General features: G+C 35.3%; 1 protein-coding gene across 1 annotated transcript in view; it reads right to left on the bottom strand.

The window, feature by feature from the left end:
• The window catches only part of HTT (huntingtin), a 196,843-nt gene that overhangs the window by 139,646 nt on the left and 33,812 nt on the right, over positions 1-23,385 (bottom strand). The window contains exons 11-18 of the mRNA XM_044681771.1: positions 21,339-21,540; positions 18,078-18,125; positions 13,868-13,948; positions 12,409-12,770; positions 8,023-8,146; positions 7,468-7,586; positions 5,896-6,007; positions 467-604 (exon numbers count right to left, since the gene is read on the bottom strand). Of these exons, the coding sequence (XP_044537706.1) occupies positions 467-604; positions 5,896-6,007; positions 7,468-7,586; positions 8,023-8,146; positions 12,409-12,770; positions 13,868-13,948; positions 18,078-18,125; positions 21,339-21,540 (1,186 nt within the window). The remainder of the gene's footprint in view (positions 1-466; positions 605-5,895; positions 6,008-7,467; positions 7,587-8,022; positions 8,147-12,408; positions 12,771-13,867; positions 13,949-18,077; positions 18,126-21,338; positions 21,541-23,385) is intronic.

Genomic DNA, 23,385 nt, shown 5'->3' on the forward strand with positions numbered 1-23,385 from the left:
GGGTAGCTGGGTGTCTGGGTGAGGTCAAGGAAATCAGAACCCCAAGGTTGGGTTTGCAGGGCCTTATATAGTCACAGACCAACTGTTAGTTGCCACCTGGGATGGCACCTGCCAAGCCAGAGTTCCATTTTGCTAACTGACAGGATTGCCTAGGGTAATATTGCAAATGCAAGAAATCTTGCATTACATACTATGTTTCTTGATTTCATCTTTTCCAATATTCCAAGGAACATTTTTTTCTAAAAAGAATGCAGAAATTTAAAACCATTACCACTGAAATTTTTCATAGGTGGCTGACTGTACAAATTACTAAAAATATTCCTATTATTTCTGCTGCAACATGGGAATATGTGGATACAAACTATAAAATGCCAATTGACCAAATACAACTTTATTTTATTAAAATGGTATACTTCAAATAATTTACAAATTAAGGATTAGAGTAAAAAAGGAATTTTCAACATACCTGGGTGTTCCATAGTCTCAAGAGGTGTTTTGTAGAGTTTGCTAAAGAAAGATTCAGGATGAAGGGCCACAGCTGCTCCAACACAACTCACTGCCAAAGCTTTCACACTTACTCTTACATCCCTATCTGGAACCAATGCTTCAAAAAGACAAAATTGATCTCATTCAGCTTAAGAAAATTTTATTTCAATTTTTAAGAAAAAAAAAACAACTATTAAATTAGCATTCATCTCGGGGAGTCCTTCCTCTCAGAAACTTCTAATCACTAGCCTCAGTACCAGCCTTCTATCAGAATAAGAAACTCAACCACAAAATCTAGCCCTTTAATTTTGCATATATATTTTTCCCATGGTCACATGATTCTTGCTTTTTTTCTCTCCCCACTCCCAGAGTGAACAAGCAACTTCAATGGGTCATTCATATATTATCACTCAAATCCTATTCCATATTATTCATTTTTGAAATAGTGATCTTTTAAAACCTAAATCCCAAATCCTAGACCCATATAAACAAGTGATAAATCACATGTTTTCTTCTGGATTTCTACTCCCACGGTTCTTACTCTTGATGTGAATAGCATTTTTTCTTGTAAGTCCCTCAGAAATCTCCTGGATCATTGCATTGCTATTAGTAGCAAAGTCAATTATATTTGATCATTCTACAATTGTTTCACTTTCTGTGTACAATGTTCTCCTGGTTCTGCTCATTTCACTCCACATCAGTTCACAAAGATGTTTCCAGTTCATATAGAAATCAAGCAGTTCATCATTCCTTATAGCACAACAGTATTCCATCACCATCATATACCACAATTTGTTCAGTCATTCCTCAATCAAGGGAAATACTCTCATTTTCTGATTTTTTGCCACTACAAAAAGTGCAGCTATAAATATTTTTGTACAAACAGAGGCTTTCCCATTTTAAAAAATCTCTTTGGGATACTAATCTAGTAGTGGTATTGCTGAATCAAAGGGCAGGCATTCTTTTAAAGCCCTTTAGGTATAATTGCAAATTGCCTTCCAGAATGGTTGGATCAATTCACAACTCCACCAGCAATGCATTAGTGTCCCAACTTCTGCATATATACTTTTTTTCTGTTTTTCATTTTTTGGCTTTTATTTAATTAATTAATTTAGGGTGTTTTTCCATAGTTATATGATTCATGTTCTTTCCCTCACCTACTTCCCCCCTCCTGGAGCCGGCGAGCAATTCCACTGGGTTTTACGTGTATCATTGCTCAAAACCTATTTCCATATTATTAATATTTGCAATAGAGTAATCACTTAAAGTCAACATCCCCAACCATATCCCCATCAAACCATGTGATCAATCATATGTTTTTCTTCTGCTGCATATATGCTTCTTTTTTTTTTTTTTTTAAACCTTAATTTCTGTGTATTGGCTCCTTGGTGGAAGAGTGGTAAGGGCGGGCAATGGGAGTCAAGTGACTTGCTCAGGGTCATACAGCTGGGAAGAGTCTGAGGCCAGATTCAAACCTAGGACCTCCCATCTCTAGACCTGATTCTCAATCCACTGAACTACCCAGCTGCCCCCTGCATATATACTTCTTAAAGAATGTGGATGGAGAATGATTGCCAAGTATATGACTGCCACAAGAAGTTCATGCTCATTCACCCTCATCTGTGCATTTACCAGTCTCAAATATTTAACTGGATCTATGATGTCAGTGATTTGGGAAGTTCTCTACAATGATGCAGATCACAACCTATTCGTGCTTATCCATCCTGTACAATTCTTGCTTCTATTCCCTTCCATAAGTTCCCCACAGATATACCACCCCTACTCTACTGTGCTAGGGGCTTTCCTTGCTTTCTCTTCACATTCATAATAAAGGTACCAAGCAGGGTAACTACAGCTATCCAATTGTCAGCTCTCAGCATGGAACCAATGTCTCTTCTCTTCCTACAGTACAACTGCTTTATATCTTTTAGTCTCATTCTTTGAAATGTCTTAATGTTACAGCCTAGGGACACCCACCATGTCTCTTTCAATTGAATTCTGTGTGATACACATTTATAATTCTTCAGAGACTACTGTATATTATGTTTCCCTTCCATATAGCAATACCAAGAGAATGCTAGTATTCAAAAGATGTGCCTTTGGCCTTTTATCTCAAATATAAAGAGAAGTCAAGTTTATAAGAATGAGTTATTCCCCAAATGACAAATGATCAAAGGATATGAAACACACAGTTTTCAGAATCAAAGCTACCTACAATCATATAAAAATATGCTCTAAATCACTATTGACTAGAGCAATACAAATTAAAACACTTCTGAGATACCACCTAACCTATCAGATTAGCTAATATGACAGAAAAAGAAAATTACATATGTTGAAGGGGATGTGGAGAAACTGGCACACTAATGTGCTGTTGGTGTTGTGAACTGATCCAACCATTCTGGAGAATAATTTTGAACTATACTCAAAGGACTCTAAAACTGCATACCCTTTAACCCAGCAATACCATTATGATGTCTGTATCCCAAAAAGATTTTTTTTAAAAAGGAGACGAAGGGGGCAGCTGGGTAGCTCAGTGGATTGAGAGCCAAGCCTAGAGACAGGAGGTCCTAGGTTCAAATCTGGCCTCAGCCACTTCCCAGCTGTGTGACCCTGGGCAAGTCACTCCCCCATTGCCTACCCTTACCACTCTTCTGCCCTGGAGCCAATACACAGTACTGACTCCAAAACGGAAGGTAAGGGTTTAAAAAAAAAAAAGGAAACGAAATCTACATGTACAAAAATATTTATAGCAGTTGTTTTTTTTTACAGTGACAAAGAACTGGAAAATGAAAGGATGTCCATCAAGTGGAAATGGCAAAAAACTGTGGTATATGATTGTCATGGAGTATTGTCATGGAGTATTTCTGTGCTATAAGAAAAGATGAGTAGAATACTTTCAGAAAAACTGGAAAAGACTTAAATGAACTGCTGCAAAGTAAAGTGAACACAACCAGGAAAATATTGAACACAGTAACAGCAATACTGTACAATGATCAATAGTGAAACACTTAGCTATTCTCAGCAATATAATGATCCAAGACAATTCTAAAGAACTTATAACGAAAAATAATATATGCCTCCAGAGAAAGAACTGATGAAGTCTGAATACAGATTGAAGTATATTTTTTAAACTTTCTTTATTTTTCCTTATTTTTTTTGTGTTTTCTTTTACAACATGGCTGATAAGGATATAAATTTTGCAAGATTGCCAAAGTATAAGCAATATCAAATTGCTTGCCACATCAAGAAGGAGATACAGGAAGGAGGGAAAGAGGGAATCTGGAGTTCAAAAAAAAATTTAATGTTAAAAATTGTTTTTACATGAAATTAAAAATAAAATATGAAAATTTAAGAAAAAACATAACTACAAAAGAGAAAAAATATGGGCCTTTGCTTTCATGGAAAACTTGAGGATATATAAAAAATATAAAAAAGAATATTCTTCTTCTTGTTAAACTCTGGACCAAATTGATTATCTACCTCAACTGAGTGTTCCAGATATACATAGTAAAGGACAAGCTTATTTATAAGTTGTCTATAGAAACCATGTTAAAAACATTCTTGGGGGCAGCTGGGTAGTTCAGTGGATTGAGAGCCAGGCCTAGAGACGGGAGGTCCTAGGTTCAAATCTGGCCTCAGACAATTCCCAGTTGTGTGACCCTAGGCAAGTCACTCAATCCCCATTGCCACCATCCTGCCTTGGAGCCAATACACAGCATAGACTCCAAGACGGAAGGTAAGAGCTTTAAAACAAACAAACAAACAAACAAATAAATAAATGGATGGACAAATAAATAAGTAAATGCATGGATAAATTAATAAATGATTGAATGAATAAATGAATAGATGAATAAATAAAAAACCATTCTTTATCCATTTGGTCTTTTCCTGTGAAGATATTCAGGCCAAACAGCTTTGAGTGATTTTAGGTTTCTAAAAGGAGGTTCTGTGAAATTTTGGGACATTTGGTGCAATTAGCACAATGGTATCCAAAAATGGGGTCACTGAGAGGACCTCAGCAGCTGCATGGAATCTCTCATCCATTTGGTCACTACATTGGGTCTTCTATAGTTGCTATAGTTGTTATCATCACTAGAGAGTATATATCTCCCTGTTTTATACCTTCTCTAATATTTGTCATCAATAGATGACTAAATAGGGATATTTCAGAAGCTACATCTTTTAAGGAATCCAAAATGATGTTAATATGTGGATAGCAGACACCTTGTCAAAAAAAAATCCTGTATTACATTTTAAGCTACAGAATCAAATACTTTTTCATAATCAATAAACAATTAACCTAACATCTTATAGTCTCAACAAAATGTGATCCACTGCTGAATATCACTTGGGAAAATAAATTAGTTCCTTTAAAATATCCTCTTCTAAGATATCTTCAATTTGTATATAAATGACTCCCCACAAAGATTCTATACAAATGAGAAAGTAGACACATGATTCAGTAGTTACTGTTGTCCTCTCAGTTAGATTCTAAATATTAATAAATTCTAAAATTTTTCCATACCTTGATTATCATCTTCCCATACACTTCAGATAATTAATAGGTCTACTGTTCAAAAACTTAAAAGGGTCACCTCCAGCACAAACCTACCCTACACACACTTTGTCCAAATTCAGTTTTTTCCCCATCTTTGTTCCCTCAAATGGCATTCCACTTGGAGTATATTCGTATAGCTAAAACTTTGAAGCTATAGATAAGTTTAATGGTTCCATTATCTGTGGTTGACAAAATAGTTTGCTTTAATAATTTCTGTAATTCTTTTCTATTTTAATTCATAATGCTATCCTCTTTCCATTAATTTTTTCATGTGACAACCAAATATCCCCTAAATCACTTTCTTATTGCCTTTGGGCATACAATAAATTGTCTCCACCAACTCCTTTCTTTGCTTTTACAAGAAATCCCTATGAGCCAAGCTTCCATTTAGTCACAGTCTTTTGTTCTTCTTGTTTCATATGGGGAGAAAATGTGGACATTAATATGAATGAGCTTCTCCAACAATATGCCCATTTGTTGATTATATTAATAAAACCTCACATGTGGAGCACTAATAAACAGATTAAAGTTGTTAAGTCTTCTTCTCTCTTCCCTGCCAGTCTACCGCCACCATTAAGCCATGGAAGAGCATTCAAGGAACCAACGCCATTTTGTATTGTTCTTCATTTTATGGGCTGCCATGGCCAATCTCCTGATGAAGCTAGCTTCTCTGTGCTTACTTAGACTAGCTCTTGAATACCAGCTTTGGTCTCTTCCAGGACCATGCTTCAAACCTCTCTACCATTTTAACACCTGCAAGAATTCCTTTGAGAGCCCAGGCTCATCTCTTCATCAAGAAAGAAGGATCACAGAAGGATTCTGCCATTCCAATTTACAATTAAACTTACCACCTTTTTCTCCAGTGAGCAAGAAGGAAGCAGAAAGTAGCCGAACACAATGGACTAAAGGTGCCAAGTTAGTATCAGTGAAGTGTCCAATATCTCCTTTTACTCTAGAAGGCTATAACGAAGGGGGGAAAAAGGTGTATATTTTTAACTACCTTTATAAGACAAACCAACCTATAAATATTTTCGAGCACTGTACAGAACACAAAGAAAAATAAATTAGGTCCTCAAGGAGTTTTTACAAACTGGTTCAAATGATAAGGCTTAAAAGCACCTAAAAAGTTAATTCAAAAGATTAAATGATAGATTCAGCAATCAATTCAATACAGTGCTTAAAAAAAAATACATCCTAAATGGTTATGTATTGAATAGAATATAAGAAATAAGATTGTGCAAGCAAATGAATAATAGATAATAAATGGTAGAGAAGTTTAGCAGAGTAAGATCACTAGGGTATAGTCTACAAAAAAATGGCAGAATAGAAAGGATATGATTTTAATCCTCAAAGATCAGAAGGATTTAGGTAGGCAGAAAGGAAAGAGGAAGATTTACCAGGCAGAGGACCAGCATAAACAAAAGCAATGTGTTATAAAAGCTAGAATATTCATTGTAAAGTAATAAAAAGGTTTAAATTATGCTATCTGAATGTAATAGAATTTCATTGCACTATAATAAATGGCAAAATAAGAGTTTCCACAGAAATTGGAAAGACTTATAAGAATTAACACAGAGTGAAATGAGCAGAACTAAAACAATTTACAGAAGATCATAAAGAGCAACAACTCTGAAATTCTTTAGAATTCTGATCAATGAGATGACAAACCATTATAATAAAGGAATGAATATAAAACATACTACCCACTTTCTGAGAAAAGCGAGTTCTTTTTTTTTTTTAACTTATTTTATGTCTTAGTAACAATCCTAAGACAGAAGGGCAAGGGTTAGGCAATAGAAGTTAAGTGACTTTATCAAGGTCACACAACTAAGAAGTATCTGAGACCAAATTTGAACCCAGGACCTCCTGACTTAAGGCCTAACTCTATTCACTATCCACTTAGCTATCCCATGATATAGTCTTTAAAAGCAGAATGAGATATAAATTTTTGGACAGCCAATGAAAAAAGTTGCTTCACTTGACCATATATTTGTTGTGTAACTTTTATTTTGTTCTTATTAACACTGTGGTTCAACTAGGGGAGTGAGGAGAAAGAAAAATGAAAATAAATGCTTGTAGGGACAGCTAGGCTGCTCAGTGGATTTCACAATCAGGTCTAGAGTCAGGAGACAGTGGGTTCAACTCTTAACTTCAGACACTTAGTAGCTATGTGACTTTAGGCAAGTCATTTAACCCCAATTGTCTAGCCCTTACAGCTCTTCTATCTTGGAACCAATACTCAGGTAATGTTTTTTAAAATTTTTCTTTTTAAAAAGAAATGTTTGTTAACAGGAAAATAATAAAATTCAGTTTTTAAGAAAATTTTAAAATAAGAAAATAAATTAATAAAGGTATTAGAAATCCAACTCCTTTCAACAATTTGAAATCATTATCTACACATTTTAAGTTCTCTACCTTACCTTGCTTTCATGATCACCTAGCTCCGCAGCTTCATCTTTTGATAAAAATCTGTCGACGCTGCTGTCAGATGGCTGTCTACTATGTCCCGTGCTTTTCAGGAGATGAGGCTGCTGAAGTGCTTCAAAGAATGACTGTGGTTAACTAATAAACTTACCAATGGCTTACAACTAAAATACAAATAGACATATAACTATAACCTAAAAGAGAATCCTTAGCTCCATCAAGCTCAGCTGCTACATGTTCCCTTCCTAACACCCTTTACGTCTTAGGGCATCCCAACCCAGAAGTGCCTTCTATTTGTTTGAGCCATATTTGCAAACATACAATTATATACGTACAGATTACTCTGGAAAAAAGTAAGCTCCCTGAGGGCAGGGTCTATTTCACTTTTGCCTTTGTATATGAGACAGTTAACACAATGCCTGGAACACAGTAGGTACTACTTTCTCATTGACTGACCACAGAAAAAGTAAATCAAAAAGAATGATAATACAAAATGTCTAGGTTGAAAAAATTCTCTGGTTTTGCTCTTTCATCAGCTGAAATCAACATACCAATTGTAGAGTCTCTGAAACTATCTGGAGTCTCATCAGGGAGAACATTTGATGTCTCATCATCTTCATCCTGTAACTGTCCAATCTGCATTCCTGAATATTGGCTTTCAGCACCATCCAATACCTATATTGTTCAAGAAAATAAGTTCAGAATTCAGTAAGATGACTTCTAATTAAAATCAAATATGTCACAAATACCCAGAAAGACAAATCATTTTGAAAATTCTCCTTATACATTAGAGAACTGTCATATAATGGCAAGAACACAGAGCTAAGACACAAATGATTCAAGCTCTAAGCCAGGATCTGCCATTAAATAACTACGTAACACTGGACCAGTCACTTAATATATAGGAATCTCCATTTCCTCATCTGTAAAATGAAGAGAATACTTGCTATGCCAATGCAAATCAGTAAGACTTTTATAACATTAAATGAATAAACTTAATTAAGATAAAAAGGAACAGGGGGCAGCTGGGTAGCTCAGTGGAGTGAGAGTCAGGCCTAGAGACAGGAGGTCCTAGGTTCAAACCCGGCCTCAGCCACTTCCCAGCTGTGTGACCCTGGGCAAGTCACTTGACCCCCATTGCCCACCCTTACCAATCTTCCACCTATGAGACAATACACCGAAGTACAAGGGTTTAAAAAAAAAAAAAGATAAAAAGGAACACCAAACTCTTATTTTTTTTAAGTACAACAAAAGTATTCTGACTCCAAATTCCATGCTCTTTCCACTACATCATACTGGTGCTACCAGAAACCATCAAGAATTGTAAAATTGTGAGCAACTATGATAATAAGTTTGACTACATTTAAATTTCCAGACTATGTTGATTACCTCCAAAATATTTCTGGAAGAGGGGGAAATAATCACTTCAAAAACTTTCAATAGAAAATATAAAAACAGCTTTAGGACAATATACAAAAACATGAAAAAGTGTGCAGGCATATGTGTGTGCACACATGCACACACACATCCCACTTTTGATTAAGTTAGCTTATTTTTTAAGGAAAGCTTTATAATGGTTAAATAATTTTATACAATCCATTTAGCTGCTCCCATAGGTACAGTCTTTATCTCCCTTTTGCCTAGATTATTCCAATGGCCTAATTGCCTCAAGGCTCTCTCCCCAAATTCATACTGCTGCCAAAGTGACTATTACTTGTCATGGTTCTCAACATGTCACCCTCCTCCCCAATTTAATAAACTACAAAAGCTTCTACTGCTTATATGATCAAATAACAAATTCCTCCATTTTTTGTTGTTTAGTTTGTTTCTCAGTCATGTCCAACTCTTCATGATCCCATTTGGCAAGATTCTAGAGTGGTTTGTCACCTCCTTCCCCAGGTCATTTTACAGATAAGGAAACTGGGGCAAGCAGGACAATTTACCCAGGGAGGGTCACATGGTTTCTGAGGCCATATTTGAACTCACAGAGATGTATCTTCCTGGGTGGGTGCTCTACCCTCTGTGCCACCTAGAAGCTCTTCTGATGAGCTTTTTTTTTTTAAACCCTTGTACTTCGGTGTATTGTCTCATAGGTGGAAGAGTGGTAAGGGTGGGCAATGGGGGTCAAGTGACTTGCCCAGGGTCACACAGCTGGGAAGTGTCTGAGGCCGGATTTGAACCTAGGACCTCCAGTCTCTAGGCCTGACTCTCACTCCACTGAGCTACCCAGCTGCCCCCTCTGATAAGCTTTTGAAATTTTACTGAACCCAAACTATCTCTCCAGATAATCTGGATATGAGTCCTGACACACATTCTGACTGAGATACCCATAGTAAATTCACTCCTCATTCCCCTATCATAAGACTCTTCTCTTCAAGACACAACTCAAACACTATCTTCTACATGAAACTTCTCATGATCCCATTAGCAAGTATCTTCACTAGCAAACTAACTCATTAGTTAAATTACTCTGAATTTATTCACTTCACTGTATATGCTCATTCTGTGCATCCTCTAAATTTAAGTTTTGGTCTCTCTAAAGGAATATAAGCTCCTTTCTTTTTTTTTTTTTTCTTTTTTTTTTTTAAATCCTTACCTTCCATCTTGGACTCAATACTAAGTATCAATTCCAAGGCAAAAGAGCAGTAGGAGCTAGGCAATGGGGGTTAAGTGACTTTCCCAGGGTCACACATCTAAGAAGTATCTGAGGTCAGATTTGGACCCAAAACCTCCCATCTCGAGGAGCCACCTCACTGCCCCAATAAGCTCCTTTCAAGAAGGGATTGTCTCATTCATTTTATTTGTATCCCTGGTGATGCACCCAACAGTGCTTACGATATATATGGGGTACATAATAAATATTTGTGGGTTGATTGATGTGAAAGTTATCACAGAAAGAATAATGGACTTGGAGGCAGAAGATCATGGGTTCAAGTCCTAGATTCAGGTAACTTCTCCTTTCTGAACATCAATCTTTATAAAATAATAGTACTCTATGGACTACCTACCTCACAGGGCCCTATGAGGGCATGCTTTGAAAATGATAAATTGCTGTAGAAATATAAGCTGTCTTTTTGTTATTACTCTTCCTTTCCATGGGTCTTAGAATCCATTAAATTTAGTTTATTAAAATATTCATCTTTTGAGAATGAGTTAGTTCATTTGAGTCATATTCTCAATATGAGGAAGAACTTCACATCTATGGAAGTTGTTAAGAAATTAAATGAGTTGCTGTAAGAGATTAATATATTCTCCAATTACTGATGGTCTTCAAGTAAAAGCTGAACAGCACTAGTCAAAAAAGTTACTTAAGGTAATCCTACTTAGAGGTAAAATTGGATACTTACTGGAATCCCTTCCAGTTCTGAGACTCTGTGAGTCTTCCCACTGGATTCATCTAGGACAAGGTCCATTTCATATTTGATCATATTTCCCTAGATGTCTAACATATTGTTAACACTGAAGCTAAATAATCTTTTCTTAAAATCTGTGGCAAATTACTGCTATAAGCTATTTTCTATAACTTAATTTACAATCTGTGAAAAATCTACAAACTGCTAACATCTAACTAAAAGCAAAAAAACATAACACATACTACAAATGTGATCAGCAATACTGACAGAATTTAAAGTTAAAAAAAAAAAAAAAAAGGAAAACATTTTCCTCTGTTTAACTTCAGTATTTTCTCCAAAAGAAATGAGCTGAAATCTAAAAGAATAAAAAGTGACTGGGTTAAAATGCAAACATTACATAAAGCACTTTTTATCAATCTGAGTTAATATTATTGCTGGGTTTTTTTCCTCAGAATAGTTTAGCAGAAAAACTTTACTCAACTTGTTAAGATCTGGTTGAAACTAATAAGATTAAGCTCTTATTCAACAGCAAATCACTTAACTCTTTTTGCCTCAGTTCTCTCATTTATAAAATAGAGACAATAACAGCACCTATCTCATGAGGATAAAATGAAATATTTGTAAAGTGTTTTGCAAACCCTAAAGCTCTACATACACACTAGCTATTATTATCATTATTCAGTCATCCTGTAATAATAGTATAGAAAACTTTGCTAGGACACAAAGCTATAGCCCATATTCCTAATTCCCAATTATGATGTTGTTATAAAATCAAAATATTCAGTAGGGTACAAGGCAATCATTTGGACCTAGAGTTAGAAGAGTTAGAAGGCTCGAAGCCTAAAGTTACATAGGTGTCAGGCAGCAAATCAGGATTCAAAGCAAGATTCCTTGGACTGAAAAGCTCAATCTCTCCAATGTCTTATGCTGCCTCATATCCTAACTATATTATATGAATGAATAAAGTGAACCAAGTGATATTCTTGGCCCAGGGTTTATGGAGCTACTAAGTGGCAGAGGTCTTCTGATTCTGAATCTGGTCCTTTCAACATGGAGCTAACCATAACTCAGTGTTCCCCTGTGCTGTCAAATACAACAGAGATATCTGCTTCACGTTCACAATTAACAGATGTTCAGAGGCAACATACAGTAAAGAGATAATGAAAAGCACTCTCAAAAACAAAAAGTACTAAACAAATGCCAATTCATTCAGGGAGTATGGCTGTACCTATGATATTTGGCTGATTCAGATTCTGCTGATAAAATTTTTTTCACTTAGCTTAGACCCATGAAGGTGTAAAAAGTATTTTCCTGCTACTCCATAATCCATTCCATTTTTAGTAGCATTCATCCAATCCAAATTATTATGACAGACTACCCATTTTCTCTATTACAAAAATAAGTTGATGCCTCCAGTAAGGTATAATATCGGGCCATCTCTAAAAGGCATGCTGGGCCGACCTTTTTCACTGTTACTGGCTGGGGACTGATGGGAAGACAGAGAATAAGCAACTTATCCAGACCAGGCCCTGCGTGGAGGAGGTGTGAGGCCTGGGGCTGCCCCTTTGCCCGCTACACACTTACAATTTCAGAACTGTCTGAAGGGGTCACAGCTGAATCGGGCCCCTCTGTCGTGGTCTGTGAACTATCACTGATTGGCGAGGAAGCCTGGGTCCCATCGTTCATGTCTACGGCAGGGTCGGACGGGACGGCGCTGATCTGGCTTGAGCTGCGACTCAGCATATCCTCTTCATCCCCATCTGTGGCTGCGCTCGTCAAGTCACAGCCAGTCAGATCAACGGGGTCCGACTGCAGAGTATGCTGTGATCTGGGCTGCTCCGTGATGATATCGTGACCTGTGGAATCAGCGGCTGAACTTGTGGAGACAGGAGTTGACACACCTGATGAAGAAGCCAATTCTCCCGTGATTTCACTCTTCATTGAGGCTGAAAGAAAAGAAAGTTAAAATGCAGTTTTTGTGACATTGCTATCCCCTTGATTCCTCTGTTAATCTCTCTGCTCCTGAATCCTTTTTTTTTTTTAAACCCACACTTTCCATCTTAGAATTAATACTATATATTGGTTCCAAGGCAAAAGAATGGTCAGGGCTAGACAATGGGGGTTGGTTAAGTGACTTGTTCAGAGTCACACAGCTAGGAGGTGTCAGAGGCCAGATTTGAATAAGAACCTCCCAAATCTGCTTTAATCCTGAATCTCCTTTAATAGATCAATCAACATGTCAGGCCCACATGCTGAGAGCAAACCCCCAAAGCTTGATCTTGAATTATTTCTTCTCTCCATTTTTTCAAACAGTCACCTCATTTTTCCCAGAACCACATATCTGAGCCCCAGTCTCACCTCAAAATGGCCTTTTGGACATTTTGAACTTGATGTCCTATAGATATCTCAACCTGTCCAAAACAGAATTACCTTTCCAAAAAAGATTTCTTCTTCCAAACTTCCCTCTTTCTGTTGTGCCTGACACAAAATGAGATCTTAAAAAATGTTTAATCACTGGCACATGGTAGGTATTTAATTATTGTCAACTAGCTAATTGATTGAAGGAGAATAATGTAAATAATATGCAAGAATGATAGCACCTCTCATCATCTCTCTGTTCCAACAAAGGCATGTGCTCTGGAAATGCAAAGTCATTTTGAAATGAACATTTACCAATCATCAATGGAAAAGGAAATGTCATTAAACAGGAAAAGAGCAACAAGGGATTCCAAAGTGAAAAAAACAGCAGCCTCTCTACTGACTTCTGAAATTGTACCAGATGAGTCTAATCTAGAATTTCCATTTCTAGAGAAAGGTGCCCAGCAGTAGATATCAAGAGATGCATGGAACAAATCCCTCCTCCTCAAAAGACTGAAGCCAGAAGAAAAGGAAATGTGAGTTAAATAGTTTAGAAAACTAGATTTACTATTTCCCTCTACTGGCATGGGTAAAAGTTGATCAAATCAGTATATGGTGATCACAGTAGGGAATTTAAAAGTTAAAGCCAGATCAACTTCTAAATAAAGCTAAAATGCTAAATTACCTGCAAATGTTGCACTGCTCACTTCAGACCTTGATTCTGGGTCATCTTCTAAGCCTTCTTCTTCTCCTAAGAGCACTTTACCTGATAAATGATGCCAGAATTAAATTTGATCAAATTCAACTACTTATTAAGGGCTGAGTGTGAGACACTATACTGTGAATTAGGAATTGATTTCCTCATGATAATAATTTCCCTTTTAGTTTTCCTAAAAAATCCTAGAGTCTTCTTGAATCAAAAAAAGCACATTTCTAAATCTCAAATCATGGAAAGATTTAATTCACTTCTTCTTATTACCTTAACTCTAACAAATTAATATTCATATAGAATTTGACATTTGTAAAGTGATTTACCCACAGTACTATGAATACTGCTACTTCCATTAACAACCATATTTTGAAATTATGACATTATGGTGTCATAAAATGACCATTAGGTCTGGAGACTGAAAAGCCCTGGGTTCAAATCCTTGGTTATAGACATCCTATGAGAAGCTAGACATATGCCTACTCATCTATAATTAAACAAGAAGATAATATTAAGGGATCCCAAAGTGAAATTATCTCTTCTGTAAAATGGAGATAATATACTTACAGCAACCTTATCTCACCAAGCCCTTGTGAGAAAAAGATTTCTGAAACTTTAAAGCACTATAGAAATCAAGACACTGCTGATACTACTAGTGGAAAAGACTATCCCTAAAACATTAAGGAAATCTTTGATGCTATTCAAATAAACAACAGTTTAGAGAAAATAGTTTAAAAGTACAGTGCTCAATTAATAAAGTATACTACCTTAGAAAAATACCTAAACTTAAAAAAGAAAAAAAGAAAAATACATAAGTCCTGTTAAACTAAAATTCTGTGCAATGACCATCCTTGACCACAGAAATGATACAAGTAAATGTGGAGTGTATCCCTCTACTTTCTTGAAAAAATGGAGAATTAAGAGTGAAGAATGTTGCAGAGACTGTCAAGCTGAGATGGTCTGTGCATCCATTGTAGTTACTTAACTGTTTTTGATTTTTTAAAGGGAAATATCAAAGCGATGATATGGAAAAAAGGAGTAGTAGACATGGAATCATGGGTAAAACAAAGGACACCAATAAAATTCTTTAAAATAATAAAATGTGAACTCACTGAATAAGAGTTTATTTCATCAAATTTATTTCATTTTGAATCTCCATAAATGCTTTCTACAATTCAGATTAATTAATACTGTAACTGTGACAGCCAGAACCTATGGAACTGTGGCTTCCAATTTCGAAAAGTATTTTTCACAGTTTTTTAAAACAAATTCTATTTCAGGAGAAAACATGAATCCAAACATATACCCAAAGCTATGAGTAATATAATTATTATCCAGGACAAACTAATAATAATAATAAAATCCAATATTTAGACACTTCGGGTTTGCAAGATAAGTTATATGTTATGTAATTATTAATTTTATTCACACTACAATCTCCTTAGTAGACCATGTCCAAGTATTTGTGAGATCCCTTGCTTTAAAATACTTCACAAAATGTTAATAAGCAAAAGGGGCAAAAACTACTACCCCATAAAAATATTCATGTACATATACACAAAGAAATGAACAAAAAGAGATAGGAAATACAGAAGGAGCAATAAAGATATAATAGGCATAGAAATTTATTTAAAGTAAATAGTTGCACATGTAGGTTTACTTGATTATACTGTTAAGAGTTAAATTAAATATTTTAAAATATTTTCAATACTTCAGGAGCCTGTGACTTCATCAAAATACACACTTCCTTTGGCAAGACCTCTCATGGCAAAAAATGTTGTCACCTGGAGGCTGCTAGGGTAGTTAAGTGGAAAGAGAACCAGGCCTAGAGACAGGAGGTCCTGGGTTCAAATATGGCATCAGATACTTCCCAGCTGTGTGTCCCTGGGCAAATCACAAGTCCCATTGATTAGTCCTTACCACTTTTCTGCCTTAGATCCAACACATGATATTGATTCTAAGGTAAAAGGTAAGGGTTTAAAAAAAAAACTGTCATGCTGTGGTCAAAATGGCAATGAGCATCTCAATAAAGAATTTTAAAAACTAAACGAACTATTGTATTACTGTTTAAATAAGTACAAAATATTCTGCAGTAAATGACAAGTAACTATATGAATAAAACATTTTAGAGAAAAATGTAAAAAAGCCCCAACTCTGGCTATTACAAAAATGTTGATGGTCTGCTAAACATGGCTACAATTTCATGAATGCCCACAAGTCAATTAACTTGTAAAATGGGGGAACTTCAAAGCAGAAAACTCAAGAATTCAAGTTTTTAACAATATTAAGACAACAACTTTTTATTGTAGTGTTTTTAAATCATCTGAAGAAAAAGGTTAGGACAATTTCCTTTGTTCTACCCATTTTAACATGGGGCAATGAACCTAAACCAGGTCAAATTCTTCTAGTCAAGCAGTTGCTTTCCTAATTACTCATCACTTTATAGCTAACTTTACAGTTCATCACTATAAGAAAATGTAACTAAACTGAGACAAGAACAAAGGAGTAAGAAAATTATTTCTTTGCACTGGGGAAAAAATACTTCAATTTCCAAGAAGATTTTTTTTTTAAAGAATTATACTTTTTTTTTTTTAATGAAGGGTTTCCACTAGGCATTTTTAAGGTATATCAAGGAGTAGTAATAAATACTTTAAACTGGCAGCAAGATGGCACAGCAGACAAAGGGCTAGATCTGGAGTCAGGAAGACCTGCATTCAAATTTAGCTTCAAACACTCATTAGATATAAAACTCTGGGCAAATCACTTAATCTGTTTGCTTTAATTTCCTCAACTATAAAATGGGAATAATAATAGTACCAGTACCTACCTCTCAATGTTGTGAGGATTAAATGAAATAATAATTGCAAATTGCTACCTGGCCCATAGTAGGCACCATATAAATGTTAGCTCTTAAACTATGAATTTCAAGAACTTCATGCAGCAATGGCACAAAAGTTATGAAATATCTAGATTATTAACTAATGGAAAAATTCTTCTGAATCCACTCTGATCCTGCCATGCACAGACCCATCATTAAATAGTAACTTCCTACTGTGGAAAATAAAATTTGCAAACCAATCATATAAAAAGCATCTTGAACTATACACAATAGTCAACTATTAAAAAAGTTTTTTCGATGAACAAATGAATGAAAAAAAAAAGAATGTCACTTTCAAGATTTCAAATAGAAGATGAGAGAATGTCCTTCAAATAAAAGAGCATTCAGACTGAACAAGAAACTGAAAATGGCATTTCAAAGATTTACAACATGTACAAGCACATCATATGATTAGGTTAGATGTGCATTAATAGATGTCAAATTAACATATTTTGCACAAGATTTCAAAATATGGCTGACAAAATGATAACAGGGCTCCAGTTTAAGAAAGATAACAGGTGGGCTCAGTATTCTAAGAAGGAAAAAAAAACAATTTGAAAATATTCTTTGTCTAAGCAAAATCAAGTTAATACAGAGATATACTTGATTAGCATTATTAATTAATTCCACAAGAATGTTACCTTAAGAAAAATTACATTATAGGGCAGCTAGTTTCAAAATAATAATGCTTCACAAATGGGAAAAATATCCTAGGCATGCAAAATTCAGGCTAAAAAAAAAAAAAAAAAAAGTCCAGAAATTTTTATAGCAACCTGAGGCTGTAATAGAGGATCAGAGTTCCAGGCTAGAATTGAGCAAAGGGGAGAAAGCAGATTCAGAAAACCAGACTGGACAAGGTATGTTAGCCAAAGAGAAAGAGGTACCCAAGAATAACTGAGATGAGTAGAATTGACTTATGATAAGGTTATATATATATAGATATATAGATATAGATATAGATATAGATATAGATATAATGTCTTAAATGAGTTTTTGTGAAACTATTTTGGACAAAACTATAGGTACAAACTATATCAGATATACCTGTGCAATACCAAACAAAGCACTTTACCTTTAGCAATAGAAAATTTAAACAAAAATAAGCCAAATTTGAAAATAATAGAGCCCAGGCCCAATTATCAAGGATTTCAGCAATATTTTCAAAGGTAAAAGAGGCTAGACATGAAACTGAGTCCAATATATTATGAAAAGAGAAAGAAAATAAATGATGGAAACAGAATCCAATATACTATGAAGAAAAAGAAAAGAATAAGATCACACAAGATTCTGACTTTTTAAAATAATCACCTTTTTGCTTTCTTGAAAGAACAGGGCTGCATGAAGACCCCCCTCCAGCTGCAAATCATAGAGAGCAACAGATCAAAAGTAAGAAAATTGGCTGCTGAAATCAGGAAGGAATTTTCAATAGCATCAAAAAAGCCAAAATTCATGCAAACTAGAAAATAGCAAACATATCCCATAAATAGTGATTAAGGATATAATATCTATGTAGTACTCTAGTTTGAGAATCTTAAAATTACATTAAATATCACAAACCCAAATTAAATGTGACCCAAGATATAAAACCACCTAATTAATTACATGAAAGACCCATTTCACAACATATCAGAAACATTAGGATATTTGATAATAATTAAATATAGCATGAATAATGAACTGGAAAATAAGTTTTCTTTAGTGAAAACATATATATAAAATTCTAAAAATCTTCCAAATTCATGAAGACAAACATTTCATAGGTAAGGCAATATTTCAATATATGGAACCATATACATAGTAAGCACTACATAAATATTAGCTGCTTTTATTATTAGAAAATGGTTCAACATTTTAATGCTGAATTAACAATGATATTTATATTCAAATTGGGCAATAACTGGGCTTCTAGTCAATTTTCTTCTAATTTGCCTAAGCTGTCAAGACAACAAAAAATGCAGAGTATAAGTGAACAAAATTTGGTAGGCAGGGGCTTGATGGAAGCATTTCAGCTGACCAATTAGAACCCAAGAGGTAAGACTCCTTAGTAAAGAAAGGCTTTTCCAAATCAAAGATGATCTTTATAAATTATGCCCAAAGGCAGGGATTATCACCCAGGAACATAACTAAGCAACAGGGACCTGGGGCCAAAGCCATATTACAGAGAGAAATCAAGAAGAACCAAGAAACATGGCAGGGATAGGAACTTTAAGTAAAGTGGGAAAAATGTGGTCAGAAAAGCTTTACTGAGTTTAAATAATAAGAGATAAAGAAGACCATTCAAACAAAAGAGAAGTTCCTTAAAGGCAGAAACCAATTCTTTATAATTGCATCCCCAATTTGTAGCCAAGGGCCATGTCCATAACAAGGGACATGGTGAACAGCACTGATTTGCTGAGAGTCGAGAACAGAAAGCTTGTTAGTATCTTAAGATTTAAAGCCAGTGGGAAGGAGGTTATCTCGTCTAACTCAATTTTATAGACAAGATAAATGAAACCCAAAGAAAAGTGACTTTTCCAAAGCAACAAAGGAAATGGTAGACCTAGGATTTAAGTGAAGGTATCTAACTACAGCCAATGCTAGTTTGTTTATATTCCCAAGTATTCAACATCTGATCACTTCTAGACTCCCATAACTGAGGGTGACACCCCCACCATGGTGGTTAAGCCTCAAAATGTCTTACTTATATTGCACAAAATTCTTTATTAAGTCACAGAATTCCAAAAGTCCACCAATCAAAATTAAAAGCACCTTTTGGAATGCAAATACTCCAGAAAAAGGTAAAAGCTATTAATTATTAACATCCTAGAGTCAATGGATTTAGTCACGCTTCTTCCTGCCCCCCCACAACATCTAGTTGTGATCAACTTTACTGAGAAGATGTAATGTCTTACTTTGGGAAAAGAACCAAGTAATTTTAGAATGTAGGCAACCATAATGGTTGAGAAGTAGAGTAATAAAGATTAAGGAACAGAAAAGGAAATGGGAAGACTGTAAAGGAAAATTGAAATGCTGGCCAACATTGGTCCTATCTCCATCTCACAGATATTAATGAAAAGCAGTTACTCACTTTGTAAAATAGGGCCCCAAAATAAAGGAAGACCAGGATACAATTCAAAACCCTAAAAACCCAAACTGACAAAAGGAATATAAACCTGCCTTTGTAGCCCTGGGATATAAACATGGACAGCTATAGGGTCAGCAATATTAGTCACAGGAACAACTACATAAATGTCTACAGAACAAAAGGAATGTTGGTTCTAATAGGAAACATTCTGATAGTACAGTGAATAAGACAACCAAGTGTCAGCAAAATCTAAGTGAATATTAAGAGTTGAGTTGTTTGTGGCACAATCAAATGTAATGGACTTCTCTACTAGCAGCAATGCAATAATCCAGGACAATTCTGAGGGACTAATGAGAAAGAAAACTGGCCACATCCAGAGGAAGAACTGTGGGAGTAGAAATACAGAAGAAAAACAATTGCTTGATCATATGGGTCGACGGAGATATGATTGGGGATGTAGACTCTAAACAACCACCCTAGTGCAAATATTAATAATATGGAAATAGGTCTTGATCAATGACACATGTAAAGACAGTGGAATTGCTCATGGGCTATGGGAGAGGGGTGAAAGGAGGTGAGGGAAAGCACATGAATCATGTAACCATGGGAAATTTTCTAAATTAGTTAATTAAATAAAATTTTTCAAATCACAAGAATTGAGTTGTTTCATAGGTAACTAATGATATTAAAGCATAAATTAATATTAAAACACACACTTATCAATCAATAAGCCTTTATTAACCACCTACTATGTATTGAGCACTGTGCTAGGCACTGAGGATATAAAACTAAAAGTTCCAGTCCTCAAAAAATTTACAGTATACTGAGGAGAACACAATACGCATAAATTTTAAAATACACAAAATACAAAAAAAAAAAGAAATGCAGCAGCCGCTACGGGGAATGAGGAAAGGTCTCATTTAAGAAGTACCATTTGAGCTGAGCTCTTGAGGAAATGTGGGATCTGCAACAAATGTTATGTTTAAGAAAGTGTAGGGTCAATTTGGCTACATTCTAGAGTATGTAAAAGAAAATCAAATCCAGAGCAGAAAATAGATTGTGATGGATTTGAAATGACAGAAGAGTGAGCATTTGTGCCTAATGGTTATAGGGAGCCAGTGGATTTTAGAAAGCAGAAGAGTAACAAGATCAAACATAATTCTGTTAAGCTGTAATTTGAATAAAAGCAGAAACTATAGATAGCAGTAAAACTCCAGTGTTCTGGAAGCAGTCTTTATAAGTCTATCAGATCATTAAGACTATACCTGAAAAGCCAAGAAGCAAAATGGCATGGGAATTTTGTTGGTATTTTAATGATTATTAAAATATATATACTAAATTATGATATTTCAAGTACAAAGGAATCTTAAAATGAGATATATATTTTGATATTTATTTTTAAATAAAATAAGTAATATAAATAATACTTCTACGAAAATTAAATAAATAATGGAAAATACATCATCCAGAAAGTAACGGAAAAGTTAATATTCCAAATAACTTACCTATAAGTTCTACAATACTCCCACTGCGACTTCTACTAAATTCTTCTTTGGTCACATTGACCTGTCCAAAACCACCTGCAGTAGTCAGGGCTTGGAGAAGCTCAGCAGGAGGTGTTTTGAAAAGTTGCTGCAATAGTTCTAATGCTCCAGTTACAACATTATGGTCTTGATGCTGAGTGTAATGCAAGGTCAATTCATATACCTAAGAACCAAAAAAGCCACAGCAGAAGGTATCTATTTATTTATTTGTTTATTTTAGGTGGGGGGAGGCTGAAAGGAGAAGGTTAGTTTTATGCCCATGAGTTTCCGTTGTCCAAACTACATGAGATGAGACCTACATGAGTAATCAAAAATCCTTAACTCAGTGACCTCTTGTTATATGAAGATATATATATTAGGATTTCATTCAGAAATGGAATTTTTTAATTCATTAGTGCTAGTATGAGTGCCAAATAAAATGATTATGAAGAAAAATATGTATCACAAAAAAATTTTTGCTCCTACAGAACAAGATCACCTAATATCCTATAATCCTGAAAAAAGAATTATAAATTTTAAGCACTAGAAGGGACCTTTAAAAATCATCTAGTTCAATCCCTGTAGTTAAACTGAAGAGGAATCTAAGTCCAAAGAAATCACAGAACCACAGCATTTCATAGTGGAAGGGACCTCAGTGACTTAACCCAATCATACTTATAAAAGAATGTTCTCTACAAACACATCTTAAATAATAGTCATTCTAGCTTTGCTTGAAAGGCAGCCCCAGACAGTTACAGATGTCTCTAATCTCTAGGAAATGTTTTCTTATATGGAGCCCATATTTGCTTCTTTGCATTTCCACCCACTGCTTATAGTTCTGCCCTGTGGGGCCATCTAAGACTTCTAAAGTTTCTAGTCATGTCAGCCTTTCCAATTCAAATGCTTCTATATTCCCTTCTCCGCATGAATATTCCCAAGTCCTTTTCCCCTTTTCTAACCAAACCCAAGATATCCCAGAACCCATGAGGAAGCAGGAAAACCTGACACAAAGGGTGGGGGGAGGGTGAGAACAGATCTTCCACCCTTATCCACCCCCTTTTCCCAGGATACTTATAGGGATTGGATAAGATAGGTTGACAACTCTTTTCCTTCAAATGAAATGCAGAACCTCTAAGCCTTATTATCTCCCCTAAAATTGCCTCCTAAGTTGTTCCTTCAGGACTTCTAGATCTTTCCATCTACCTTAAGATCTATCAGACTTTCCATCTGCCTGACTCTGGACTGTTTTATGTGATGCCTCCCTTGAATTAGTGTGAGCACATAGGCAGCGGCCTCTGACTCACCACCTATTCTATTTGTAACCCCAGAATTTAGTACAATTATTGGCAGAGTCATCATGTAATATTTTGTCATTTATTCAGATATCATGAACAAAAGGGCTTCCTTTACCCTGACTGGTTCTCCTCCTACAAATGTTATTTTGTCAATGTCCTTCCTAAAATGGGGTGGCTAGAATTGAACAAAAGTTTTCTATGTGGTCTAAATAAAACAATATGATAGGACTATCGCTTTATTAAGAAAACTGAAGAAAATTTTCTTCTTTTTTTTCTTTGGTTTTTCTTTTTCTTTTTTTAATTTTTATTTAATTGATTAATCTAGAGCATTTCCCCATGGTTATAGGATTCATGTTCTATTTCTCCCCTCCTCCCACCCATAGTCGGCACACAATTCCACTGGATTTTACATGTGTCATTCATTGATCAAGACCTATTTCCCTATTATTGATAATTGCACTAGGGTGATCGTTTAGAGTCTACATCCCCAGTCATATCCCCATCCTCCCATGTGATCAGGCAGTTGTTTTTCTTCTGCATTTCTACTCCCACAGTTCTTCCTCTGGATGTGGTTAGCGTTCTCTCTCATAAGTCCCTCAGAATTGTCCTGGATCATTGCATTGCTGCTAGTAGAGAAGTCCATTACATTCGATTTCCTGGAGGTCATTCCAGTTCACATGGAATTCCTCCAGTTCATTATTCTAAAGAAAACTTTCTTAACTGCCATAACACAC

Source organism: Gracilinanus agilis, chromosome 6 (genome assembly GCF_016433145.1).
Source record: "Gracilinanus agilis isolate LMUSP501 chromosome 6, AgileGrace, whole genome shotgun sequence".
Taxonomy (NCBI): domain Eukaryota; kingdom Metazoa; phylum Chordata; class Mammalia; order Didelphimorphia; family Didelphidae; genus Gracilinanus; species Gracilinanus agilis.